The 27714-nt window shown below is 34.2% G+C and overlaps 1 protein-coding gene across 2 annotated transcripts; it reads left to right on the top strand.

Moving 5' to 3' along the window:
- The first annotated feature begins 21061 nt into the window (after positions 1-21061).
- Positions 21062-27671, top strand: LOC106719153. Of its 2 annotated transcripts, none has more exons than XM_045680291.1 (5): positions 21062-21204; positions 25775-25881; positions 26063-26176; positions 26873-27011; positions 27242-27671. In XM_045680291.1, exons 2-5 carry the CDS (start codon positions 25845-25847, stop codon positions 27354-27356), a joined length of 405 nt encoding a protein of 134 aa, XP_045536247.1. In that variant the 5' UTR covers positions 21062-21204; positions 25775-25844; the 3' UTR covers positions 27357-27671. The 2 variants fall into 2 exon arrangements, with proteins under 2 accessions (XP_045536247.1, XP_014368905.2); XM_014513419.2 differs by lacking the exon at positions 21062-21204 and adding an exon at positions 25158-25316.
- Positions 27672-27714: the final 43 nt, after the last annotated feature.

The following is a 27714-nucleotide window of genomic DNA, read 5'->3' as shown; positions in this document are numbered from 1 at the left end:
ATTAACAATAACAATAATCAATTGTTTCAAGGTCTCCCGTTCCGGACTCACTTTTTGCAAGTTTTTTTCTCCTTTTCGTAGACATAAAAAGTAAAATATTTGCATCCGAAGACTGCATCGTTGAATTTCCGAATCAATTTTAATCGATTCTGTCGCGGTATTATTAAATCTTGTATATTAATTAACCTACAGTTTTAGAATGTATTCAAAACAAAACAGTCTATGTTTTTATTTGATTCTAGCTGTCGCCCGCGACTCTGTCCGCGCGGAATTAAAAAAAACATAATAAGTAGCCTTTGTGTTCTTCTAGACTATAGTCTACATCTACATATGCCCAATTTTATCGAGATCCGTTAAATTTCATAAATATCCATGCCGCCGTTCTGACAAACATCAATCCATCCATCCATCCAAACTTTCACATTTATAATATTAGTAAGATTTATTGTAACGAAATTATACAATACCTAGAGCATTTAATTTGGCAAATCAGGAACAAGTGCAGTCTTTTAGAGTGTTAGCCGGGTAATATAGAGGGCAAAGTTGGGGGAAGCTAAGGCTACAGGCTCAGTGGACGTAAGGCAAAAGTAATGTAATAAATAATTCTTGTTCTCGCCCGTTATCTGCGATAACGTATTATTTACTGTGAAATTGATCTTCTTTGACTATTCAAACATAGTTGATAGAATACGCTCTGATATTAGAATTCACTTATAATTGAACGTAATAAAATTGTAGAATATTTTTGTTTTGTTCTTGATTCTCCGTCGAGTATAAATGAAGGCGATATAAAATGTTTTTATATTCAAGTTATGTGATGCAGACGATGCAAATGTTTACGAGCGACGACCGAAGACCTCCATTCCGTATCAGTACTGATTGCAGTCGAGACTGTTTTTTATTTATTTTTTTATAAACGATCCGGTCGAGCACCCCAAATTAAGTCGTCTTATATTTGGTTGTGTGTAATAAATACTGCGATGCAGTCACTAAAATCTGACGAGGACGGGTTCCTAACCGTCCAAACAATTTGAGAGAGGATAAAAAAATATATTATAGCAATTCTTTGACGATACTAATGTCTTTAATAATAACATACAATTAATTTAATAATAAAACGCAACATATCTAAAAATCAGAATTTATTAAAGTCTTACGATTTGTAATTTTAAATTTATTTTACTGATTACTTATTTCTGTTTTATAATATTAGTGAGAATTAAACCTTGTGTGTCGACCCCACGTGAGTGGGATAAGGTTCCTGAGATGATGATTAATATTAATAAAGAATTGCTAAGCAAAATAGTATATCTTAATAATTTATTTATGAAAATGTTGAGGTATTCTGGATAAGCAAGAAACAGACAATTTCTATGAAAAAGAGCTGTAAATATGTTGGTTCGCAGTAATGAAATCAGATGGATTTTTTATTTCATGAGGGGGTAAGATGTTTACAGTTTTAAAAAACGCTTACTTTTATACCAATTAAGGTTTCACAGATAAGAAAAAAAAGTATTCTAGGATGTTCCTCATATTTTTGGAGTTAATGTCGTGTGATTCTTCAGACGAGAGTCGACTACGAGCTAGTCTTGTCTTTTTATTTCAAAGTACTGCCATAGAAAATTTGAAAGTCACCCTATTAAATATCGTTATGATGTCTGTTTTATAATGTTACAACTTTTCCAACTGGAGGGATTTACGCAACTATATACCTATGTGTTTATTTTTATGTGATAAAGTTTGAGTGTGTAGTGTCGTTTGACTCATATTATTCTTTCTCGTGATGTTAATGTGTGATCTAGTGATCAATAATACGTGTTACGTCTAGCACCTGTGATACCGTACACTCGAACTAACTTTATCAGATATGGTCGGGTGTCGGTGATTATCTCGGCCGAGGAGTGTCGCGGTCGGTATCAGTTTGAGATAGCGGTGGTACGGTTAGTTTGCGGATAACTTCAGCCAGTCTGGGCAAATGTTTGCGCCAAGTCTGAGTGGTAACGGCTGACCTGTTCCAATTCCTGCACGCCAAATAAATGGGACACGTCTAGATCGTGTTGTTGCGCTCTTATCAATTGGGACGTGTCAATGTACCATCATTCTTATTCTCAATTCCATTTAAATAACATAATATATGATTATAATAAACTTTTTAAACTTCTAAATGGTAATCATCATGGATAAGCTGCAGAAAAAACATGATAACAGTAGCGAAGAATTTTAGAGTCAAATCTCGTTTAAAAACGACGGGCATCTTTTTGAGTTTTGTAAAAAAAATACACGAAACTTGTTCTTATTTTTTTCTACAAATACGTATTGTGTAATTTTTTTTTTATGTTATAAGTACTTCAAAATCTGTTTATTACGTAAATGCCTTCTATTTGACAAAAAAATTAGATACATAGATTATAAATTGTAATATAATATAATTGTAATATATTATAAATTTCGTGTCTCCGTGCCTTACTGCGTGCGACTGTGCGGCGTGTTTGCTGTTTACTGCGCCGCGCCGTGCAGGTAAATACGCTGAGCTGCGCGTTGAGTCACGCTCCGTCTGCAATTGTTAGCAGCGTCGGCGGCGCGACCGCCCGATATTAACACCCCTTTTCCACTACGCGACTGAGCGATTGTCTTCCATTTGCATGAAAGTCGAAGTCGTGCCAGAGGAAATTGTCCAGTGGTCTTCATTGGTGCTACTCCACATAATTATAGAAAATTAGTATTCCTCTTCCTTCTTTTAAATATTCTATTAGATATCGATGTTTTGATTAAAGAAAAAAAGACCTTAAGTTACCTTTTCACTATGTATCCCTTACTGTTATTTGTTAAGGAATTGGCTATTGTTACAGTAGTTACTTACTTATCACCTTCATTGTATTAAGTTGAACAAGATGTTCAAATGATAACCACTTTAGAAGAGGAATTCAGCTAGCAAATTCCACTGTGTGTTTTCTCTCGCATTGCTCATAACAGTTGCGTGCGCTAGTGGAAGGAGAGTTTTAGGTATATCGATACGTGAACTAGGCTCGCGCCCTCGCGCCGACCTTGTCTCGACACGGATTTGTCCGTGCGTCACTGCAAACATCGTACCGTAACGACGACGCGGCCACGGTGCGAGACGAACGATTTACTTTCGCCAAATTTGTATTCTATTCGTGGTTGCTAAATTAAAGATAAAAATATTTATTTTAAAATAGTTATTTCTTAAAATTTTAAAAAAGTAAAAATTTTCTTTATTTACATTTTTATGTAAGTATTTTTTGATTACTCTTTATAGATAGTGCTTCTGTACTACATAACATATTGGTATCAGTATTTTACCCAGGAATAACTAGGTAACCGTACCTTTAGTTGTTTCATGGCATAATATAGTCTGTCTTAGCATAGAAATCAAAGTCTGTTAAAAAGTAAATTCCTAAAAGTAAAGGAATTTAATATGGTAGATAAGTGTTACGACACGTGGTAGCTGCCAGACGTCTAGACGGGCCGTCGCGTCGGTCGCGTCGCTCGCTTCGGCCTGAAGGCTCTTCAGGAAAGGCCGCCGATATAGACCCCCCCCCCTTCGCCGCCCCCGCGCCCCCGCCCCCTCTGACCCCCGATACATCCGCGCGGCCTGGCCCCGGCCCCGGCCCCGGCCCGTTTCGCTACGCGCCCTTCTACGATTACGCAAAACGTAGACGCCTTTAACGTGCACTGAATTTGAGAACACCGTTATGAGATTGTATTTCGAAAGTGTGGCACGAGCTTTATAATATAAAGGTCGTATTTTTTCCTGTACAGATATTAGGGTTATCTATTTATCATTGGCGGTATTTGATCCTAGATATTCAAAGAGCCTTTAAAAGGCCTTTTTTACATTATTTTTTAACACTGTACCTTAATTATCCGTTTTGTTAGCTATGAGTTTTTTTTAGTTTCACACGGAACGTTTTTTGTCTTTTTCTCTGTGGGTTTGTATATAATGCATCATGGTGACATAGTATTTATTAACATCAACGTCAAGCGGTCTTGGTATTTCCCCGATACTTCACGTAATATTGCTACGCTATATAGTGCACGATATATAGGTATTATATATATTGCTAACAGATAAGTAAATATATCGGAAAATAATACTGCTTAAGTCTGTTAAATCTGAGTAATGTAAGGTTTTTTTCCTTTTTTTGGGGGGGGGGGGGGTTGCGATATGCCGCCCTCTCGTTCTCCCTTATTGTAGTGAATACAAGGACGTTGGCATTTTCTATCTATAAAAATCAATACATTATTCCTCACTTACTAATTAAAATTTATATACTAATAAAATATAAACTAATAAACAAATACAGTGTGATGCGAGGAGAAGTCAGACGAAATAGAAGTGTTTCGCTTGCATGAAAATATAGAAATTATTTAACATATGCACATCATCTGCAGCAACAGTATTTATGAAAACATAAGTAATATTTTTAGTATATCTTGTAATACCCAAATGAGTGCAATGCACGAAGTTGGTACTAACTTAAGATTACGGGCGCATTCGCGATGTCAATGTACGGATTATTCGAGAAGAGTAAATTGATGTAACACACGCGGGTGGGTGAGTGAGGGACGATCGGGGGCGGGGGGAGTATTGCATTCACTGCACCGCGCTGTGCAATGCTCTCCCCCCCTGACCTGCAGCGTCCCGCTTCGCCTTAACTGGACGTTGCCACCGATTTTGTTAAACACAAAAGTTTTCCATTCACCATACTTTTAGCATATTGAATTTATCGTCATTGTGTTAAATCTGCAAAAGATCGCGGTCTTAATTTTCCATAATTTTTATTAACCAACATCTTATTTTAAACAAGTAATGAAAGGATAAACTACTTACATTGTTTCTTAGAATAACAAAAACAAATTTTAATTTGTTTTACCAATATTGTATTAATATCAAGTTATGTTAATTTAAACTTTTGTGAAAGGATAAAAAAATGTTTTGAATAGACAACAGTTAATAAAAATCAATTTATGCAATATCAATGCAAATATAATCTTCTATAAAGTATTAAAAATTACAAGGAAATTCTTCGGTGGGTTGGTAAGATGAAAGTCCTGTTTGGGCAGCGTCGCGTGAAGTTGTGGCGAAAGCGGCCGGATGTCGGCTAAAGTTCATGGCTGATATACCGTCACTACCGCAACAACCACAACTATGTGCATATTATTGTCTTAGACCCAAAATTTGATAGATCATTTTAACGTCAAAATGAGATCTATCGACTGTCTGAAATTGGTAATATCTTACTAAATTTTAAACATGTTAAATTGTAGACATATTGAAATAAAAGTGTTTGTAAAATAATAAGCCTATGACATTGTAATATCAGACAAAAAATAAGAGGAAAAAGTAGCAGTCAGGATCAGTTTGTGCATTCTGTAAATACTTTGTAATAAATGAATTTTGATTTTGATGCGGTTTTTGCGGTCATTCTGATCACATTATAAGGGAGGTTCGAAATTATACTACATTAATATTTAATGTAGTTATTATTATTTATTAATATGAATAAGTATACATTTACAGGGCATTTGCACTGTCTCATGAATATCATAAATACAAAGCTGGGACGTCATTGTCAATTTTCACTTCGAATATTAAATGCTTACAAATCAAAATTTAATTGAATGAGTTATAAAGTTTTTTCTGCGTCTGTAATTATATTTAATTTCAGATATAATAATGTCAACTGATCTTTTGAATAACATTTACACAACAGAGTCTTTATAGGTTTATCGACAACTGTCTTCCATTCTAGCAATATTTTCAAGCGTAAATTCTAGGTAAAAAGATTCTTCTAAGTAGAATTTCTGATCATAATGTTGGTTTTTCGGAGTTGACTTTTGGTTAAAAAATATCATAGCTATAAGAACCATAAAAATATAACACGTATCTTAAGAATTTCAAATATGTGAAATTACACTAATTATTTTTAAACAATGCTCTTTGTGTTTAAAGAAAATAAAGCGTATTTTTTTTGGAACAGAGGTTAACGAATGGCACAGGTATGTTTACCAAAAAAATCTTTTGTGTATTTAATTAGTTCCTTAGCTGTGCGAAGATGATTAACTTTATGACGGTTTTCCCATATGCTATAAAATACCTCATAGCTTGAATATTTTTAAAACTGGAATTATTCGCCTTTACAATTAATGATAAAAATGTTTGAAGTTATGTAAGAAATTAAAGAGAAAAATATCATGTATATATTATTACTACAAAGATATCATTTCTACTAATTTAAGAAAAAATTCTGTATCAAGCTCAATTGCTTATTGCCTAATTGTTTTCATGAATTTAATAAAAGTAATACTAGTAAAAGTTCTAAATATATAATATAGTGAAATAATATGTTATTAAAGGTATTTTACTATTTATTGTGGAATCAAGATTTAATCCTAAATCCAATACGTTTTTGCTTAACCATTTATGTAGGTATATTACTTATGTATTCTGAAATCAGCGCCCGTATGCAATTTTCTTTTCTTCGCGCCGCTCAAGCAATAAAATTTAAATGAACTGAATATAAACCCTTCACAATCTACACCAAGTAAGCAGGTAAAGACAAAACGATTTAGGCCTTTGACTTGACTTTGTAATACGAACGTCTGACACCTTGACGTGTCCTCCACATCATGAATGACTCATTGAAGATTGAAACATCATTTAAATGGAAAGCCATTGACAACCAAAGCTGGTCATTTAAATCATGCATTATTAAATTAATTTCATCACTTGCTATTGACCGACATGACTGAATTGTAATTTTGCAAGTTAATGATAATAAATATTTTTTAATTTTCATCCTACGTCAATATTATCGATTACAATGACATCGACTCTTAACGAAACGGCAATAAATAGTGAACGCTCTAAATGTAAAACTGGTGAAGATATCGACGTCAAGGTTCTTTATCTTCTAGCATGTTCAAGTATAGCACGACTAATATCTTAAAAATCTGATTTTGTTCAAAACAAAACTATAGAGTTTGGTACATCTTAAAGTCTTGTGATGGTTAGTACTAATTCAATTTTTTTTTAATATGCACAAATACATAGTATTTAAAAAGATTTTTACAATTTTTCAAAATTTATTTTACATGTAACGTTATAAATAACAACGCTTGGACATTTTGATATAATTTCCAAGCGTTGTTATTATCATATAATTTAGTTACGTTCAAACTTTGATAAATTAAAAAAATGCATGAATCATTATATTTTGACGAGCAGAGGTTTTGAGCTAAATGCAAAGGGAGATGTTTTGTCAGCAAATGTTAATTACAGATATGACGAACGAAAAGGTTAAGCGGTGTCATAAAAAAGTACATCATAGTGTTATTTATTTCAAGTAAAGTAATTTAAGGCATTTCTTAATTTAAAAAATGTGTTTTTAATATGTGTAAAATAAAAAATTTACTCGATACAAATACATTTTAAAAGACTATTCAACTATATCAACTGTTGCTAGTGATCGCAAACATGTTTTAATGCGTGTGCGTTTTGACGACAATTTCCGATTCGATTCGACATTTTCCAGTTTGAGTTTCTTCATTATTTTCATAAACAATTTAAAACTTACTTAAAAAACAGAAGCCAGACTTGTATGACTCGTCGTTTTGTGCCTTCTAATACTATTTTAAAAATTTTAACACTTGTATGCTATCTGCTTGTTGATCTTGCAAAGGTAGCACGAGACATATTCAAAAAGCAATAGTAGTAACGTCCCGTGTAATGTTGGACGTGTGGCTAGTGGAGGTGTCGACTGTCATCGTCGGTTCGGTGGCGGTGACAAAAGGCCGGCCGAGACTGTGGCGACGGTGACCCGCCGTCCTTCCGCCGACACGCGCACAACACGCGCGACCGTCCCTCGTTTTGATAATGTCACAGTAACATCCGACCATTGCACATCAATACATCAACAAACTGAAACAGGAATAAATCTTACTAATATTATAAATGCGAATGTTTGGATGAATGGATGGATGTTTGTTAGAAGGTATCTCCAACGGCTTAATGAATCTTGCTGAAATTGGGCATACATATAGAACACAGTCTAGAAGAACACAAAGGCTACTAATTAAGTTGTTTAATACCGCGCGGACGGAGTCGCGGGCGACGTCTAGTTAAAAATAATCAAGGAATCACAATGAATGTGAATTTTGTATGTAGAGGAGTATATCAATAATATAATTAAATTAATGTAATATTACGTTAGACTTGCAATAACAAAATTGCCTAAAAAGTTACTGGTTCGTCTTTCAGGCGTCTGGAGGTTAAATCAACGTCTCACTAAAATTCGTAGACATATTTTATTATGTAGCTAGTCGCTGACGAGGATTCCAGATTAAATTTTAAGTCTTTTTTATCCTTGCGCAGAATATTATTACATTTCAAATTGAAAAGTAGCATTGTTCAATGAATACTTAATTTATTTAAATTCATTTAAGATCAAACATCTCTTGTTCATATGAAATTTTAAAATGTATTCTGTAATTTGTAAAACATTTGTAGAACTTAACTAATATAAACATGGACTTACGTTTAGATTTAAATGGATGGATGGACGAATGTCTGTTAGAGGGTAGAACATAGTCTAGAAGATCACACAGGCAGGATCACTCAGTTTTTTTTTAATTCGCGCAGACGGAGTCGCGTGTGACAGCTAGTTATTAGAACAAATTCAAATCGAGTCCTGTGACGTTACGGTAGACATATATATAATGTTAATAACAGCAAAATAAGAAAATATCATATCAATATCCCGCCAAGACAGTAATATCTTCTTTATTCCTATCAGATAAGCTCTGTGCTTGTTTCTAAGTAAAAAGTTGTATTCCGGTCCTGTTAGGTAAGTAAATCAAATTGTGCTTAATATAAAGCTATTTACATTTTAGGCGTTTTTACTGTCCTATATTTAAGTTTTTATATTTGCAACTTTTTTAACTTCATTACAAATGAATATTTCTGTGTAATAAATTTATTAGAGTTTTAGAAGACGAATAAGTTTTTAAGTGAAACAGTGATCGCGTATAGGTCAAAAGGTGAGCGATAAATATAATTTTGACATTTATTTAACCTTTGTTTTGCCCTGTTATTATCCCTAAACTTAGTTAATTAGTTTTACCTTACCCTAAATATATTTCAAAGATTGTCCAACATATTTTACCATTAGAATTTACTACTTAGTAGAGAAATCAAAGTATATTGTACTGTTTTAACTAATTAATTATTAATTATTTGATAATTAATTATTTCGTTAGACTTCCATTATATGTAAATGAATTATAGTTTTCCAAAAAACACAAATATATTTATTCCTATACAGTTCCTCCTACTATTAATGGATGATGAGAATTTTCTTTTAAATTTATACTTAGTTCTTAACAACAAAGCAATACCAGTAAGCGAGGTAAAGTCGTCCACAGGACAGCTAAGGTCGGCGAGGGCGCGGGCCGCCGCGGGCGGCGCAAGGGCGCTGCAACATGCCCTTGCGGCCCAGGACGGGCCAGACGGTGTATGCACCCTGCACCTCTCCCGCCTCCCGCACCGCGACCACAGGGCCGCCGCCTCGGCCCCTCGCCCCGCACCCTCACACAAACAGGCCGTGATGTTGCATTTTAATGACATCGAAATGAACTTAAGCGATCAGAAAATATTTTGAACAAAGCTTTTAATTGCAGTCGTCTGAAATAAAACTATTTTAGTGAAAATTGAAATGATTAAATGGCCATTACTTTTTTCCCCTGGCCATAAACATCTCGAAGTAATAACCGAAGTATTGACAGAAGTAATCGGTGTACATTTAGCATCAATTCACGGTGCATGTAAAGTTTACACGTCCGACAAAATTGAAGTCAACGCCTTCTCGAACCTCCGTTTCTCAAATTTAATTCACGCTAAGCAGCAACACTTTTGTATGCGCCCGCGCACAATGCCTATTCAGAGTTATTGAGGAGCTGAATCGGCAATCGGCGATCCGTCCGGTCGTTCACCCTTCATTATAAATTCATCACAAGGATATGGTTGGAGCGGGACAATGCGATTTCAGAAATTTATAGCTATCAGTAGCAATATTTCGATTGCAAACGCGGTTTGAGTGACATGTGGGGCCTAACTACAATGCGGGATAACTTAGGTTGATAAATCACAGTTTTCCTTCGAGGATAACGAATTTTATTGCAACAATCGTATTCATAATTTCAATAGTATTTAGTAGTAGTAACTAGTAGTTCTTTCCGCCAAAATAAAAGATTGAAAATGCAAAGACGAGTTAATTCATTTAATAATTTTTATTAAAGCAGGCAATGATTACAAATGTTAAATGAATTTTAATAAATTTGGTCCAAGATGCTAAATAGTTGACCATATTTAGTTCTGTTATAAATAACTATATAGGCATTAGATCTTTGACGATGGCCAAAATGGCACGACCTACTCGTACCAGAGCGTTTAGTAGTTTGAGGGTGTTATCTATTAATTTCTTGATCAGCTCTTTGTCTATTTTTAAATTAGAATCCCCGAGATTTTCCAAGCTCTTGATTTCCGTGTTAACCATTTCAATCATTTCTTGTTGCCAAGCTTCGAGATCAGATATTAAAGTATCCAATTGACTTTTATTAAATTTGTCATTTTCTTTTTGTAACGAATTTGTTAAAGCTAGCGGTAGAATGTCTGAAAAAAGTACATTTTTAAATGTAGAGATTTTAATGTCTCAATGCAGCACTCGAAATATATCTGGATGTAACTAACCGTGGGATAAGATATCGTTATCCCTGTAATTATCTTTGACAAAACAGAGATAACAATATGTTTTAAACGGGGATTTTGGTCTCAAAAACCTTCTATAAATGGGTAGGCGATTGCTTGAAAATGACATGTTTTGCTTGGTTTCGATTTTAATTTAATTATATCTATTTTATTTGTTCCGATCGAGATCACCGCTACAAACCGTTAGCATTAGCGCCAAAAGGGAGAAAATCCAATAGGCACAGAATACTTCGTCTTATATGACCAGCGGTCCAGATAGCATTGTCGGTCTTTATAATTAAAAAATGTCACCAAATGATTGTGAACTTCAATGTGTCAGCGTAAAATCTCGCTAAGTTATTAGAAACATTCCACAAATAGCGAGCTAAACTAAGTTTATAGTTTGTTTGGTTGGACCAATAATTAGACTTTTTTTTTCTTTTATACACCAACAAAGTCCGGTTAATATGTCAAATGCCATTTCTTACCAGGCTGAAAATGATAGTAATCCTTACCTTTTGATGGTTCATTTTTATGATGAGAATTGTTCTCTTCGTCCAATGTTTTACTTTGAATTACAGCAACGAATAAAAATAAGGTGAACACTTTTAACATCATACTGTCTTTGTAATAAATCAGTAACTGCAAGACTAAGAATTAATTTGTGCCATTTATACTGTAGAAATTTAACGTGAAATGGAATTTTTCTGGAATTAACAATATCAATAAATACTTAAATGTTTACCTGTCTTTTCCGGTTTCTAATATCCATAAAACGAAAAAAGAATTTTCACAGTTGTTAGATAGTAGTTTATTACCATAGAATTTATTACTATAAAAATGGCATTAAAAATATGTCAACTATTTAAAGTTTAATAGTCACTTGTAATTTGCCATGCTAACACCGCTTTCAGAGAACAAATTTGTTGCAATATTATGAATACTGAAACATGTACCTAGTATTTGGTTATAGAAGTTTTATTTAGTGTTTGTTAATTATAATTTGTACCTAGAAAGTTCTTTTGTTGAATTTAAATTACTTAAGTACCAATAAATTTATTATTGAAGGCCAGTATCACATCTGCAATTCCTTGGCTGTTGAGGATATAGATGTAGAACATAGTTTGGAAGAACACATAGATTACTAATTAAGTTTTTTTTACGGACGGAGTCACGTGCTAGTAATATTATAAATGCAAAGGTCTGGATAGATGTATGAATGGATGTTTGTTATGACGTATCTACAAAACGGTTGAACGGATCACAGAAAACATTACTATACTGAGGAAAATGTTCGCTAAGTTCTCGAGGGCTATATTGATGGCTCCTCGGTAAACTGCCCGATGTCAGAAAATAAACATTACAGAAGAGCAGTTTTAAGGTGGTGAACCTGCTTGTTATGTCACATTTCGTATAATATTATAATTAAGAGTGGTAGATCCCACAACAACAATATTTGTTGGGTGCACGAATTGGCCAGGTCGACCGTTGCAATACCACGACCACACAGAAGACAGGCCTGAAGTGGAAGCAATTCCGCGTTTCGTCTGATGAGTGTGGTACCGGAGGCCTAATTTTAGTCCTCTTTCCCTTCCCATCCTTTCTTAATAGGAAAGGATGGGAAGGGGAAGTGGATTTGGCGGAAGAGGGAACGCATAGGATGGACAAATATCCTCTTTCTGTGCGTCCCCTTCTCCGTTGATTAAAGGTAGGCAACGCATCTGCATTTCCGGGTGTCTATGGGCAACGGTCGCTATTGTGACGAATCCAGATGGCCGTTTGCTCGTTTGCCACCGTATGATATAAAAAAAAAAATATGTTCACAATCTTTATAAAAATTTCCAATAAGCATTAAATTGCCATGTTATACAGATTGAAGTTATTATTTTATTTACATGATTTTTTTAAACGCGCAAGAGCAGCTATTACGATGAACAGTTGCCAAGAACTCAATACAACTGCCGAAGTAGTACCTCCATATTAAATGTGTCTGTTATATAATTTTGTTACATTTCTTAAAGTAATTCTTCTTTAAAGAATAATGAAGTAGTAGTATTAGAGTGGTACCAGCTTTCTGTATGAGACTTGACGTTTACAAGGAAGAAAGGCAATACCACAGATTTTGCATTACGTCCCGCAAGATATATGACCAGTTCGGGTGAACACCAGTAATACCCCATACCTGTAGTTCTATAGAACTGTTAAGGCCTCACATTAGTGCTTAGAATGCCATCAGTACTATATAGTACAAATGGCACAAAATTAAAGATATGTCCATTTTTGCATACAACATCTTGTTTGTACGTTACATAAAATACCTATACTTATATTTGAGTAGCATTGTCAAGTTGTTTACAGATCTGTCGTATATCAATTTACTTTAATGTTTTATTTGATATCAGTTGTCACAAGGAGATTTTTGTTAAACAAAATAAAATAGTAATAGTTTTTAACTTATATGCTATAAGTGAAGTCAAGAGCAAAAACTATATTTTGATATACTCTTGGAATTCTCATATTCTGATTTAGTCTTGGAATTTGATTGTGTTGTCCCTATCAAGTTGTCTGCAACTGGTTTAATTTTTTAATATGACAAATAAATAAAAAAAAAAATCAGTAGGGATTATTTATTTTTGTTGTATATTATATAATTATGTATTTCAAAGCAAATTTTATGTTCCTCATAGTTTCTTTGAATTAATTATTTCTTTGATTATGCGGATTTCCTCAACGAATATTACACCGACGTCCTTGAGGGCAGCAATCAATTCCATTACATCTTGGACTATTTCTTTGTATTCCACATTCGTCACTTCACCTACGTTACTGTCTTCGGGCTCAGTTAACTTTTCCACATCATGTCCACCAAACCGTCCAAGTCCAAAGAATATATCAGGAAAATTGTCTTGAGAAATGTAGTAGTCATCTCCAATATCTAAGGATCAAATAGTAAATGCATCATTAGTAACATTGTCAAATTTAAAGTTCTATATTTATGCCAAATTTCAACGAGACTTGTTAAGCTGTTCTGGCATTTTTCTAACACATCAGTCCATCCATCCATGCATCAAAACATTCGCAGAAAACCATATAGATCGGTAATTATTTGGCGACAATCGTCAAAACATAATTCTAGCTAAGCGAAAAATTTAATTATTGATTTATTTTTTGGAAACTCGTATGTTAACTGAAAATAGACATTCTTGATTGTACCTTTTAGATCTAAGGGTTCTGGATGATGTCCTAAAACCACAATACTTGAGAATAAAATACAAATTATCACTTTAAATATCATTTTTAGTAATGGTTCAAAGTACACCGATATAAACAACTTAAGTACCACTACTAATATTAATAGATTTATGTTACTTAGTTTGCGCTACTTTTATAGGGGTAAAAAAATTGAAGCATTCAATTCAGATATTCAAGATATTCAAACAATTCATAAAACATAACTTTTAACAACTTTAAAAATCATAAAAGGGTTTTTTATTGCTTTAACATTTCTATTGTATTGATAATATTTATGTAAATATTTTTAATACATAGATAAACATTCTAAACAACATGTAGTCGTAAAACACATACTAAGTATTATATCTTTAATTTATTTGCATTACATTTATCGTTGATTTCTGAGACCAAAATCGAAGTATAAAATTGACCCCTCTCGCAATCATTGACAAATCAGAGATAACAATTTTATGTTTTACAGAGATTTTGGTCTAAGAAACAAACGATCAGTGATATTTAACTGCTAATCGTCATAAGAGAATGTATTTTAAAAGCTTTGTTCGGTACATACGTTATTCTTACATTTAACATATAAATAGTCGTATATATATATATATATAATGTATAAAAATTATAAGATGTAAATAAAAGTACTTAAATCGTTTTCCCGACCATAATATACTAATTACGAGTAGTTGGTCGTGTAGGTGGTCAAGAAGTTTTGAATGGTTGTGGTTTTTACCTATAGGAACGCTGTTTAATGTAATATGTATGATGAAAATTTGACGTCTAAATATACGAATAAAGCAGCCTCAGATATTGACGACCATGTCTTATTTGTTAATGCTAGACAAAAATAAACATAGAAGTGAATTAAGTACTTACACGGAATAAAAAATGAAGTTCAACGAACTCTGTGCGGCTTGTTTAAACTAAAAAGGTTAGAAATTGAAAAAAAGCAAAGACCCTCGTTAGCAAGCGAGCAAATGGCAAAATAATACTAATTAAACATTTACACGACTTAGAAGGAAAAGCGAGGGTACGTAGTGGAGGAGAGAAATGCTTTAAGAGCGTGCAATATGCATACCTGCGATTTGTTATTCCTGCAAGTCGATCCCTCCATTGTGTAAGGTCCATGCCCCACAAGGGGATGCATATAGATTGCATTTTGTAATCAATTAGGGGAACTTGCACAATAAACAATACGCTTTTTTATCTCGCTACTGTAATTAAGATAGCCTCGAGTCAAAGCATTTTCCATGTTATAATTAGAAAAAAATGTACAACTAATTTTAATTAATGTTTAGTTTATCATTTTATGTAATAATGACTATCTAATTTTACTTTCATAATTTTCTTTTCGAGATATTTGTTTCTCGGACTTTAGGAACAGAAATTTCTTACAATTCAACGCGTAAAACATATTTCATTCAGACTAATTAATTGAAGCCTTTTACAGTTCCGAAGATATACAATTAAAATTATAACAAAAAAAGTATTTACAAAACTCTCAATAAACATACTTTTATTGAACTAAGGATTTTTAATAGAATTTCATTGATGAAATTTGTTGTATGTATTAAAATATGTTTTGCAGACCATAAACATAAAATCAATATATAAGTAACGCTTGGTTTAATGCCAGTACTTCAACATTACAAATTACTCCCAAGTGCTCCATTTAAATTGTAAAAGATACAAGCTTTTAAGCCTGTAACTTAAAAGGGCAGACGCAGATTAAGATTACATTACTGTAATATAAGATTAAGTTAAAACATGTTGGAATATTCAAAACATGTCTGAAAAGTGGTCTGACATTGCTTTTGGTTAACAGAATTACAGAGCCCATTTATCGAGGCGAGTCGGCAAGGGGTTGGGAGGGTGAGTGGGGGTTGGTTAGGCGAAGGGGCCGGTGGAGGGGGGGGGGGGGGTCAGACGGATTTTCAAGGTTAAGGCTAACCTGCGTCGTCTGGCCCACGGCACGCGAACTCAATATTACACATATTGTACGTCATCGCCCATAATATGTGAAATTTTCAATCTCATATATATATTTCGTTATTAAACTCTTTATTGCTTATATTTTACTTGTGGTTCATTTAAAAGATTGTTAAAAATAAAGAAACTTTATGAGCTCATATTTTGACACAATATGGTAAATATTAATTTAATACCAAACCGTTAAATAAGTTGAACGATATTTATTATTGTAGCTCATCAATTACTTGGCAATTTGCATTCCTGACTAAAAGTTATCAGTACATCTCAATAATTTCACTTCTCGACGACAACTCGAGGGTTCAAGTAACCACCTAGCTTCAGTTAATATCAGGCGAAGTAAACAAACAGTACTGTACAACAAAAAACCGAAATAAAGTGAGGCGAATGAATTAGTGCAGCGTGAAGGGCGTCGAATTCGTCTAGCCATCTGTTACGTGAAATGACGTTCGTTATCTCATAGAGTGGGAGCGGATGAGCATAGTGCGGTCGGCGGTCTTCGGGACGGTCACTCGAAAATGTGCCGGATGACGTTCAAGGTGCGAGGTGCGATGCATGCCGCCGCGTCAGGCTGTCGCCGCCCGCCGCCCGCCGCCCGCCAGACTGATCGACGCGTCGTGTGACCTCACGCTACATTACCACGATTCATTAATATTTTATCAGGACTAATGCAATCAATATTTTTTTAAGTCTTACGAGCAACGTAATCGACAATAATATAGTATTTCTTGTGTTGCAAATATTTTGTTTCAAAAAGGTGGTATTTTTTAATTCGGAAATTAAAAAACAGCGAAACGCATGACATTATACAATATTCTATGTTATCTCAAAAATATTTTTTTACAAAGAAATCATCATTCCGCCTTTCTTCTTTCTATCAGGTTTTATATCAGTAAGTTTTCTTGCTCCTGATTTTTATGCTAAGTGTAACAACTGCTATGAAACACATTTAAAATAAATAAACCATTTCTTACTTAATAAGCCTTACGCGTTGGTTAATTTTTTTTCTTGTTATATATTCTGTGTAATGGTCACCCTAGTGACAGGCGGCATTGTGTAAGGGGACACGGCGTAACTAACCACAACACCGTCCGTTACCATCGGTTACGTAAGCGCGCATCAAATAACAATTACCCGACTCAAATGTTTCGCCCTCATTGTCCCCTGCCTACTAAGTACATGACTCACTTTGTTGTGACCCTTGTTTATAGTACAGGTGCATGATTTAACTAACAATGCAATTATCAAGATACGTTAAAATGCCATCTGCTATTCGTCATAAAGCGTCAGAAGGCTTTCTCTGTATAAAGTCCAAATATCTTCATATAGCATGATTAGACATAACATGACAGTTACTACATCTGTGAAATTGAAAACATGTCACCAGACTTCGAATTATATACATGAGAGGAAATTGTATTATTTTATTCAAATATAAAAACAAGTAAAATTTTATTACTACGAATTGAAATTTATCTCAGTAAATTTGGAAAATCTTGAAAGTATTTCAGTACCAATACAGTTTACCTTACAACAAAATATATCATCGTTAAAATGATAAGTACCTAGTTTTAAAGTTTATTCAAATAACTAAACTAACAATTTGTTTAGCTTCATTAAAGAAATTATAATGGTTCATTGCAACATTGAGTTGAAAAACAAAGACTGAGTGCTCAGTCTTTGTTATTTTAGATTATTTTAATCAAGCACGAAATGGGTGCATTGTATTTACTTAGCTGTACCATTTCAACTTCTATTAATTAAGTCTTAATTAAATCTTTCCAATATATATTAATTGAAATAGTTAACGACTACTTGTCTCGTAAGTTTTCTCTTAAATATTCGAGTCTTCAGTGCGTATTCCATGTATTCCATTTTCAAGTATAGGTCTAACTCAATAGAAATGACAAATTATATTAACATATGTCACTGGCTGATTAATGTTTTGTTGTCTATGGATCTATTTGTGATGATGATTTTTTATCTGTTTTTAATAAGTCTGTTTACGGACTCATAAAGGTAAAATTGTTTAGAAAGGTTTGTTATAATTTGTTATTTCTATTATAAATCGACTATACAGTATAGTTACATTAAATAAATGTCACATCAAGATGTTTTTATTTTGACGAGACGATTTGGGTTGGGGCCAACGCTGTTTAGTTTGTTAGTTGTCTGTTTAGTTAGCCTATGTATCTAAATGTAGGTACAAACATACTCGTAGCTTCTAGCTGGTGTTATTTTATTTTTATCTGTTTAAACTTTTTCATTGTATTTATTGATTATTGATAACATTGATATCGTAGAATGTGTAATTGCTTAGAAATAGATTAAGATATAATATGACGATAAAGTTTTTTTCATCTAAGAAGAGTTTTCCATCTACGTACAAATAGACACGCAAGATATACTCAGTACAACAACGGCTAAAGGCGAATACTTTTTAATCAATAAGTAAGGATTGTAATAGGTACCCTGAAGGAATTATAGAAAATTTCCACTGGATAAAAACTTTGTTCGGAACTTATAATTTTTGGGGCTTCTTTTAAAAGTTAGGATTATTTGAACTTACGTACTATATTAGGTAAATTTTGCTTTTACGACTTCTACGTTTCTTTACAAGTAAAAACTTAAAACAACGTCTGAAAAAGCTTTTAAAATTCTTTTGAAGTATTAGAAAGTAGTAACATGAAATTTTATTTAAAAAATGCCGCAAGCCAATTACTAACGTTAGCTTTGTTATACTTAGAGTAATATCCAAAAAAAAACGTCTGGCTCAAGGAGTCCACATCTAGTGTTTAATATTTATAACGTACTAAGCTAGTACATTAATTATACTCTGCTACTCGTAAATATGCGCTTAAAACTATTATGTGGGTGGGACGCAATTGGTCTAAATATTAGAATAATACTTATTATACTTTAGGTCTATCATCTCCGGGAGCGATCCTGGTAACCGACGCAGATTCTGTTAAAATTCATTCATAATTTTTTTCCTCTATAAATTTGATCATCGTTGAACCTTTAGTCTAATAATCATAATCGGTACGCAATAAAGAAGTACGTTAAAGGGTATCGGGGGAGATAGAAATGAGTCAGACGGCAGCGGCAGACGGAAATGAGTCCTTCCTCCGCGCTATCGGCCGGCACTTTTGTTAAATTAAAATGGATGAGGTTTAAAGTGGTGCGGCCGTAACTAACGGTTGGCGCGTCGTCTGCGCGCGATTACGGCAATCTGCTGCGCCGCAAAAAATAGGACGTCGCGACGCGTGGGGTCCCTCGTCTCCCCAATCGCGCACCATGCTCCGCACCGACCCCGCACAGCCCCGCAATGAGCCACTGACATATTAAAAACTTAAAGTGTACTCCCGTAATCGCTTTTTATTTAGGCTACAACCAGTCGCATGTAAACAAAACTCTTTGTATATTTATAATATGATTACGACTGTAGATTTGTAACAAATAATACAATGAAGTATAGGTATAATTTTTTATTTAATGAAAGGATAAAAATAAATAACTAAAGAAACCTGCGATACAATTATATGCTTTGCAGCTAACGTGACGGAGCGAAGCAAAAAATATTAGCAGTCAATAAAATCAGAAAAAACATTGGCCGTCTGCGCCGCTGTCTTTTCGGTGCCGTGGCTCGACTCTATTAGACAATGCGTTACGCCGATCAAGACAAGCCAAATTGATTTGCACTAGCGCTACCGTTACGTTTAATTATCGAAAGCATTGTTGTAGCGGCCGAGATTTTCTGCGCCAGTGGTCTCAAACCTGTTCATTATGACATGAAAGCATAGACTCCACCGGCATATTGTGGTGATATTTATTTATATACATATAAATACTCTTTTAAACGACGAAAGTGTACCTATCTACATACCATAGTAGTAGGGGGAGGCGAAGTGGGGATTTTTGGATTTACTCGAGCGTGGCAGTCTAACATAAACTTCCCCACTTTGTACCCAACTTGATAATCCTACCACAAATGAAACGCTCCATGAAGAACCAAACTTTTAGAATAGCCGGTGAAAATACTAAATAAAAAAGGTGAGTTAATTACAATCATACAAAACTACATTTCAAATATTAACCCGCTCAATCAAGTCAAGGTGGCGTTTTTATCCTTGCAACTTTGTGACTCTGCTATTTCCTTATGTACCATGTAAATTGACAGATAATTGAAATTTAAACTTTTCTTCGTGTAATGAAATCGCCCTATCTCAAAGTGACCATTTTGAAAAATAGATTTTTTTTTAGTATCTTTATCAGCTGCCCTAAACCCGCGACCTTGCAATAACGGGTGTGTATCGGCAGTGGTCGATTCGCTATTTCAGCGAATCCAGGTGACCGCTTGTTCATTTGCCACTTGATAATGAAAAATAAATATATTCCTAAAACAAAAGTCAAGTTAAAGAAAAGGTTGCAGACAACTGATCTCAAAGTATCAGTCTAGACGGTGATGCAGACAGTATTGCAGCACGGACTATTAACGATCATACTTAAATGTCTTAGGCGCGAAATAATCGAGCTATTAACTGAAGACTGGTCATAAAGTGTCTTCACGGCTTGTCTCTTTGTTGATATCACCGCACACTCGTAAAAATGTTCGTACTCATGTTTGTAGACGTGTTCATTTCATGTTCAAACATTTACATCTAATGTGTATTCGAATTAAGTTTCAACACAACAGCGACTAGATATTAATTAACTATTCCATGTGTATAGGGTTTCACATTGAAAAAAAATTGTATTGGTCATTAGCCACCTACGTCTAAGGCTTTAAGGCTCGGTAGATAGAATTTATTTTAATCAAACCCCGGAAAATGTCGCAAACCTCTATGCACTTTTCATGTGGACAATTTGATAAAAGCAACAAAAGTAAGCAACAAACTTTTACTTGTAGATTCCGCATACTAAATTGAGTACATATAAGGTAAAATCAGTAGCCAGTATGCGACTTTAAGTGTGGTACTTAACTTTAAATTCTAAACTGTCAATCGTTAACTTGTTATGACTGCTTCATATTATCATACAATAAAATCAAATAAACATACAGGTATAAAAGTTGCTTTGACGCGTCTTGGTATATAAATTAGCATAATGCAATTCGTCTAGACTAGACGAAGTGCGGTGCGCGCGTGCCGAGCTCACGGCGACTGGAGGTGAGCGCTGCACTTGCATTGCCGCCGCGCGGTCACACAGTGAGTACTTATCCTTGTATATTTCATTCCACCTTCGTTTTATACTCCTTTACTGCATTGATAAAGACTGCAGACAGACTTTAACGGTTTGTTTAAAGGTCGTTTACACTGAAACTACCTTTCAAACTTTTAAACTATTCGTATATAAAATACGATGCCCGAATAGTTGGGCACTTCGTACAAATGTAAAGGTAGCTCGAATAGTAAATTATTTATATTTATTAAAACTTTAAATACACAAACAACAAATACTAAATTAATTCATCGATTTATTTTCTTTTATAACAGTTTTCAACATTCCTTTCATGTTATTCTTTTTTTATAATCGTTACGCATAGTTGATATCAAGTAGCGGGCACGGCAAGACAGAAGGCAGTCTAGCTCGCTTTGTGAACAAGCTGACGTCACGGCGGCGGCATTCGGTGTTTGTATTATAGCCTAGACCAGTCTAGACAGCGCGCGCTGTCAGAGGACAACAGACAAGGCCTGAGAAACGTCTGGAGGTGAGATGAAGGCCTCTCAGCTACCTTACAAATGCACTGGCGGAGGCGGTGGCGGCGGCGACGGTGCTCCTATTGTGAAAGTGCGCCGATACGGTACAATAATCACGTATCTTAACATTAAGTTAACAGTACGTGTTTCGACGAACACTATTATTACGCTAAGTAAAACTTTTGCGTATTTAAAATTACGTTTTATTTGATTCGATGCAACTTCGTATTTATACTAAAATATAAAATATTTTGTGGTACACAATTATTAACAGATAGTTATATATGCCCATCAGCATAGTAAAACATTAATGTTCAATTTAATGTAAGATGCAGTTATAAACAAAACCAATTAAATGTTTAATTTACGTAAATATGTATCAAAAAAGTTAATTTATGCGATATTCACTCACGATTAGGTACTGTCGATGCATGAAATCCCGGAAGTACGGGAAGCGACTAGTCACCATAGATATTTATGTTGTCATTAATTAGCGCCGCGATGGGCCACAGACATCAGCCCGCCCCATGGCTAATGGTGGACGTCTAGACCACCCCCCCTCTTTCCGTGCACCCAGCACCCGTACACCGCGCCCCGCGCCCCGCACCACGCGCCCCGTCACCCACGCCGCAGGCCCCGTGGAAATTCCGACACCTGGACAATGGGAACACTAATTGCCACATTTGGTTTTAAAAAACGACATAAATTATGTCAATTACATAATGTTTAAAAAGTAATTGTTTATTTTGTAACCTTAATAAATGTCGTGTATACTTAGGTCGACAAAAAACCTTTATCATAAAATCTTTATTTTTCAATAGGAAAAAATATGTAAATATTTTTCTCCGGGAAAAAACCGAACAACCTGGTATCATTAACACTACAAGTTTAAATAAAAAAATGTACTTGAATAATCACTGGATAAGAATGTAAAGTAATGATAAAGATTGAAAATATAGAACACAATTACATTATAGATGCGAACTAGCGAATTAAAAGTACTACTTAGTAGAAACTTTTTTACGATTTTTTACAACATTCTCTTAACTGGCACATTAATTCTTTGAGCATTGTTCAATTAAGTAAAGCTCTGGAGAGGCCGAAAAGCAGGCACGTGGATGCGTGTGAATTTGTATCGGCTGCTATACAATATACTGTAATATTATGCTGAAGTCTAGACGTGGGGGCGTACGGAAAAGGTGTAACCAACTAACGAAATAGGGTTGTCATCAAATTCTGATTTTTCTTAAACTTACTTTCTGGCTCGGCTATTATTGATATTATTTGGTCAAATAAATGATTTGTACTGGAAATTACATATATTTCATTGTCTAATAATCGTGGTAAATAATGACAACAAAACTGTACTCAATTTATAAATATAGGGATTGTATTATTCCTATTTGAGATTTAGACTTCCTTGTATTTGAAATTTTATAGATTTTTTGTTAACACTAGCGAAATGTACTATTTGCTAAGTTGGTCTAATTCTTTTTAAATAAAAAGACTACGCTTATAAAATTTTGTGAAGCGGGAAATGCTGCATTAATTAATGCCCGGATAAATCCATAAGGTTAAAGCAGTCTTGCCCTGGAATGCTTTCGATATTGCGTTTTCAAAAAAATCGTTTTTATTAGTATTAAAGGTATTGGAATATCCCTCTATTTAATGATGACTTAATCCGATGGGGTGTTTGTTGTGATTTGAAAATAGCTTGGTAAAATGTGAAAGTATATACCTACATATATGTAAAAATACACGTGTACTAAAAATAGCATGTAGCTACTTACATTAATTTAAAATAGGATAGGATAGAATAAAGTTTCCAATAGGAAGTTTATAATCCGATGGATGATGGAAATGGAAACAGTCATTGCTTTATAAAATATTAGCAAACTGCTTGCAAATTTAAGAAAATATTGTATTTTTTGGTTATAAAATTCTTTATGTAATTAATGTATGAAAATAAAATATAACTGTGTGTAACCCTATTGTGATTCAACGGCGCGAGACACCGGGAGCGGCGCAAATTTCTCGACCCCAACATTTCAGAGCCGCCGCCCGCCGCCACCCGCCGCCCTCCGCCACACCGCCGCTCCTTTCATACAGAGAATTAGGTCATGCAGTAGGACATCGAGCTACATTTATATAGGCCAGCTTTATACCACATAATCACACCTACCGCAATAAATATATTTTTCTCGTTTAACTGAACACGGTCATAACTTGTTTTCTATTTATGTATTGTTTCTGTTTTCATCAATTGTTTCGTGTAAGACATAGAAAAGACGATAGAGTACTCTTACGTCACTCGATAATTACTGTATTAAAACAAATAGCTAAGTTAGTATACCAACTTAAAGTATAAAAATTATTATAATTATAAGTTATTGAAACGATTTGGCTGAAAGTTGGTGGAGAGGTAGCTTAGAACCAGGAGACGGACGTAGGATACTTTTTTTTCCATTTCCTTTTTTTATTCCACGTCGTAGTCGCGGTCAAAAGCTAATTTTGAAGGATGCGAAAATGAAAGCTGTAAAACTGAGTGCGAGGATGACAGTGGTAATGACGAGTTCCCTATTGGCACAAGTTCATCGCAAAGTTGTTCAAACTCACTCATTTTTCTTTTCTTCAAAAATCAGTGAAGCACTTGAAATAAATTTTAGATTTTGGAGATGGTATAAAATAATCTTTGGAGAAGGTTTGTATACTTACAAATTATAGATGGAAACTATATATGATACGTATACCTAATTTAATTGATAAGATATAGATGTATGATGTTGTGGATATACTCGTATAAGACAAGTAAGGAGTATAAGTACTTAAATTTTTTAAGGTTATTAATTCTTACAACAATATTCCATTTATACGGCTACAAACACAAGCAACAACGGCGTATTTCTTTCCAAGTAGGAGACAACTATAAAGTAGTTTGTAGATGAATATCTGAGAGGAATGTGATATAAATTATATTAATAAATAGCTTCTATTACCAACATTGACGAAACCTTGACATTTACTCCTCTTTTGTCATTTTAATTTAGTAAAATTAGATATGTATATAAAAGTTGTTTTGAAACGTTCACTATCGTTTCTATGTTATCTTCCATTTAGATTGTTTTATTTATTACTTGAACAAATGCAAACTCAATGTTTGGTCATGTTGCAGAAATTTTCTATAGTCCTTAAAGAGGACTTTGTTGTTTCTCTCATTGTTCCTCTTCAATAGCATACTTACTTCTTTTTTAAACCTAGTTTAATAAAGAGATTAACAAAAAATAGGCTCTAAAATTAAAAAGGAAAAATATTCATGTGAAACTACTTTACGTAAATATTATGAACTGCAATTTTTTTTTTAATTCCACGCGCATAAAGTAGCGGCACAACTTTTCCGCATACTAATTCCTAAAAAGTCACTGTTGTTTTGGATAAAGTTTGATCGATATTGTACCCTTGGTTACGTTTAACAAAACAACTTTATGAAGATTGTTCCTTGGTATTTTAAATATCAATAGGTATTATTTAAATATTATGGATAACGCTGGACAAGGTCAACTTGCTGTGGGTGGCGGTCGCCGTGAGCCTTCCATTGATCCCGTCAAAGCGCAAGGGATTCTGTAATGTATCAATAACTATACAATTTATTCGTCCCTCTCTATTTCATTGGTCCATATTTATAAAGATGATTAGTACTGTACATTTAAAAAAGAAAGATAAATATGTACTTTGAAGTTACGACTTAAGATTGTTATTTATAAAGTATTTTTTATTTTCTCAGTTTATTTGTTTATATAAATGGGATAAACAAATATTTATCTACTTATACAGCTTTTTGGGCAAAATTGATATATTTATCCATTCCTACCCCTACCTACCTACTCTAGAGGACAAGATGGCAAATATATTGATTTTCTATCAGACCTAGTTTTGACGACAGACAATAAATATCTATATATAATAGGAAATCATAAAAATAAAAGTAAATATTATATTTTCATGATTTTCTCTATTATTATGATTATATAAATATCCCTATATATTCTTAAACATGAATGTGCAATTTACTACCTTACAGGACATCAGTCAACAAAAAAGCAAAACATGCAGCGCGTTTATGGAGCAAACGATGGGGTTTTTACACTCAGATGCGAGAAATACAAGAAGAGGAAGCTAAAAAAATAGGTAAAATAATAACTAAACATCTTATCGAGTATCGACCTAACTCCTCTCGTGTTCCCTTCTTTTCAGAAAAAACTCAGATCAGAATATTTGTTTTGATCCATGACTGATCAAGCTTTACCCATTCACAGATGTTGCAGAATCTAGCTAGCCCTGTGATTTATCTGTCCTCTGTTTGTGTCAGGCATGAGTGTAGAGGAGTACCGCGCTGCGCTGCGCTCGGTGAGCTGCAAACCTGTGGAGCAGCAACGAGTGCACGTTGAGCCCAGTCCAACGCCGCTACCCCTTACATCCTCAGGTCAGTGTACATATATTTGGCAAAATGATAAGAAGGAAGTTTGTTGATGCGTAGTTAGAGCCAAAAGCAATAGAAAGTGTTAATAATATATATTCTGTTATTTTATTAATATGTACATTACAGGCAGATTAATTACTAACAGTGGATTTCTGAGACCAAAATCTCTGTATAAAACATATCATATTCAAAACAAATGAAAACACATAAAGCGCCTTGTAAGTTTATATCTGCAATTGCCCAGTTATGTGTTAATCCAAGCACGAAGTACGAAGTAGTTACATACTCTTTGAATCCAAGATTTTAATCCAAGATTAATGATCAACAAAACTAATTAATTTGCTAGTCGAGCAAAGCGACACCTCATACTCCCACTGCCCACTTACACCAACGGTCTCTACGTAGAAACCCGGCTTAATCCATTTAAGTGTATGTACAAACAATTTATTTTGGGGCACTGTCAAGAAAGACAGATTAATATCATATTATTGATGGGTCGTTAAAAGTTCATTTAATTTGTGTAATAATTTTGATTAATTTTATAAAGGTTACAAGTCACAAATTACAGAATAGCTATCACGTATACACCAAAATCATAGACTAAGATTCGAGTCACTTCTGTCCTTACTTCTGCTCCATTTTCGATTACACTGGATCATTTTCTTTAGTATAATATTACCTACAATATTATTATTACAGGTATAATAGGCCACCGGGCGCTATATCCACTCGATTGCTACGGACCTTTAGTAAAAACTGGGCGCAATTACCCTACGAGACCGCCATTGCCGCCGGGACAAATCTACGATCCATATAAGCAGACTATGATTTTCTTAGGGTAGTGTTTTCTTTTCCTTTACTACAAAAAACTAGGGTTACATCTTTATATTGTAATTAATCTACATGAGACGTCGAATTTGTAAATGTCTATAAGGGGCTAATGTTCATTTATCTAGAATATTTTTAACTTAAAAACACTCAATCTTGAATGGTCTAAAGTTTGCGATCTAAAATAACAAACCTAAAATTTCAAAATAAATGCTTTATAAAATTAATTTATTATTTCAGGGGAGGAATCGGCGACCCAATATCGTACAAGCTGCCGGTGGCACGTTCTGAGGTCACCGACGACATGTGGACACGACCCCAACAACTTACCGTCACGCAGTTTGATTTATTGTGATAATTTACTTATACTATACACGTCTAAGAAATGACGTCATCGTGGTGTTTTGTGCAAGATAGTTACGGTGTCTCCACTGTTGTTGCACCTACGTAGTATTAACACCTTCCTCAAACTCTTCGAAGAAATAAGAGATAATAACGTTCTTTTACATTGGAAAAGCCGACCCCACCACCATGTGGGATACGAGCTAGGCAGAGAGAGAGAGAGAGAGAGAATGTTCTTTTACATGTGCTACTAGTTGACGTTCAATATCATTTTGTTGTCCAATAAATGATCTAAAACGTCACATATGAACATACATGAAGTAATTTGCTGCCGTCTTATGTCGAAAAGGTAAATATTTTTTTTATAATTT

This window comes from Papilio machaon, chromosome 12 (assembly GCF_912999745.1).
Source record: "Papilio machaon chromosome 12, ilPapMach1.1, whole genome shotgun sequence".
Lineage (NCBI taxonomy): Eukaryota > Metazoa > Arthropoda > Insecta > Lepidoptera > Papilionidae > Papilio > Papilio machaon.
This window is presented reverse-complemented; position numbering and strand designations above follow the sequence as displayed.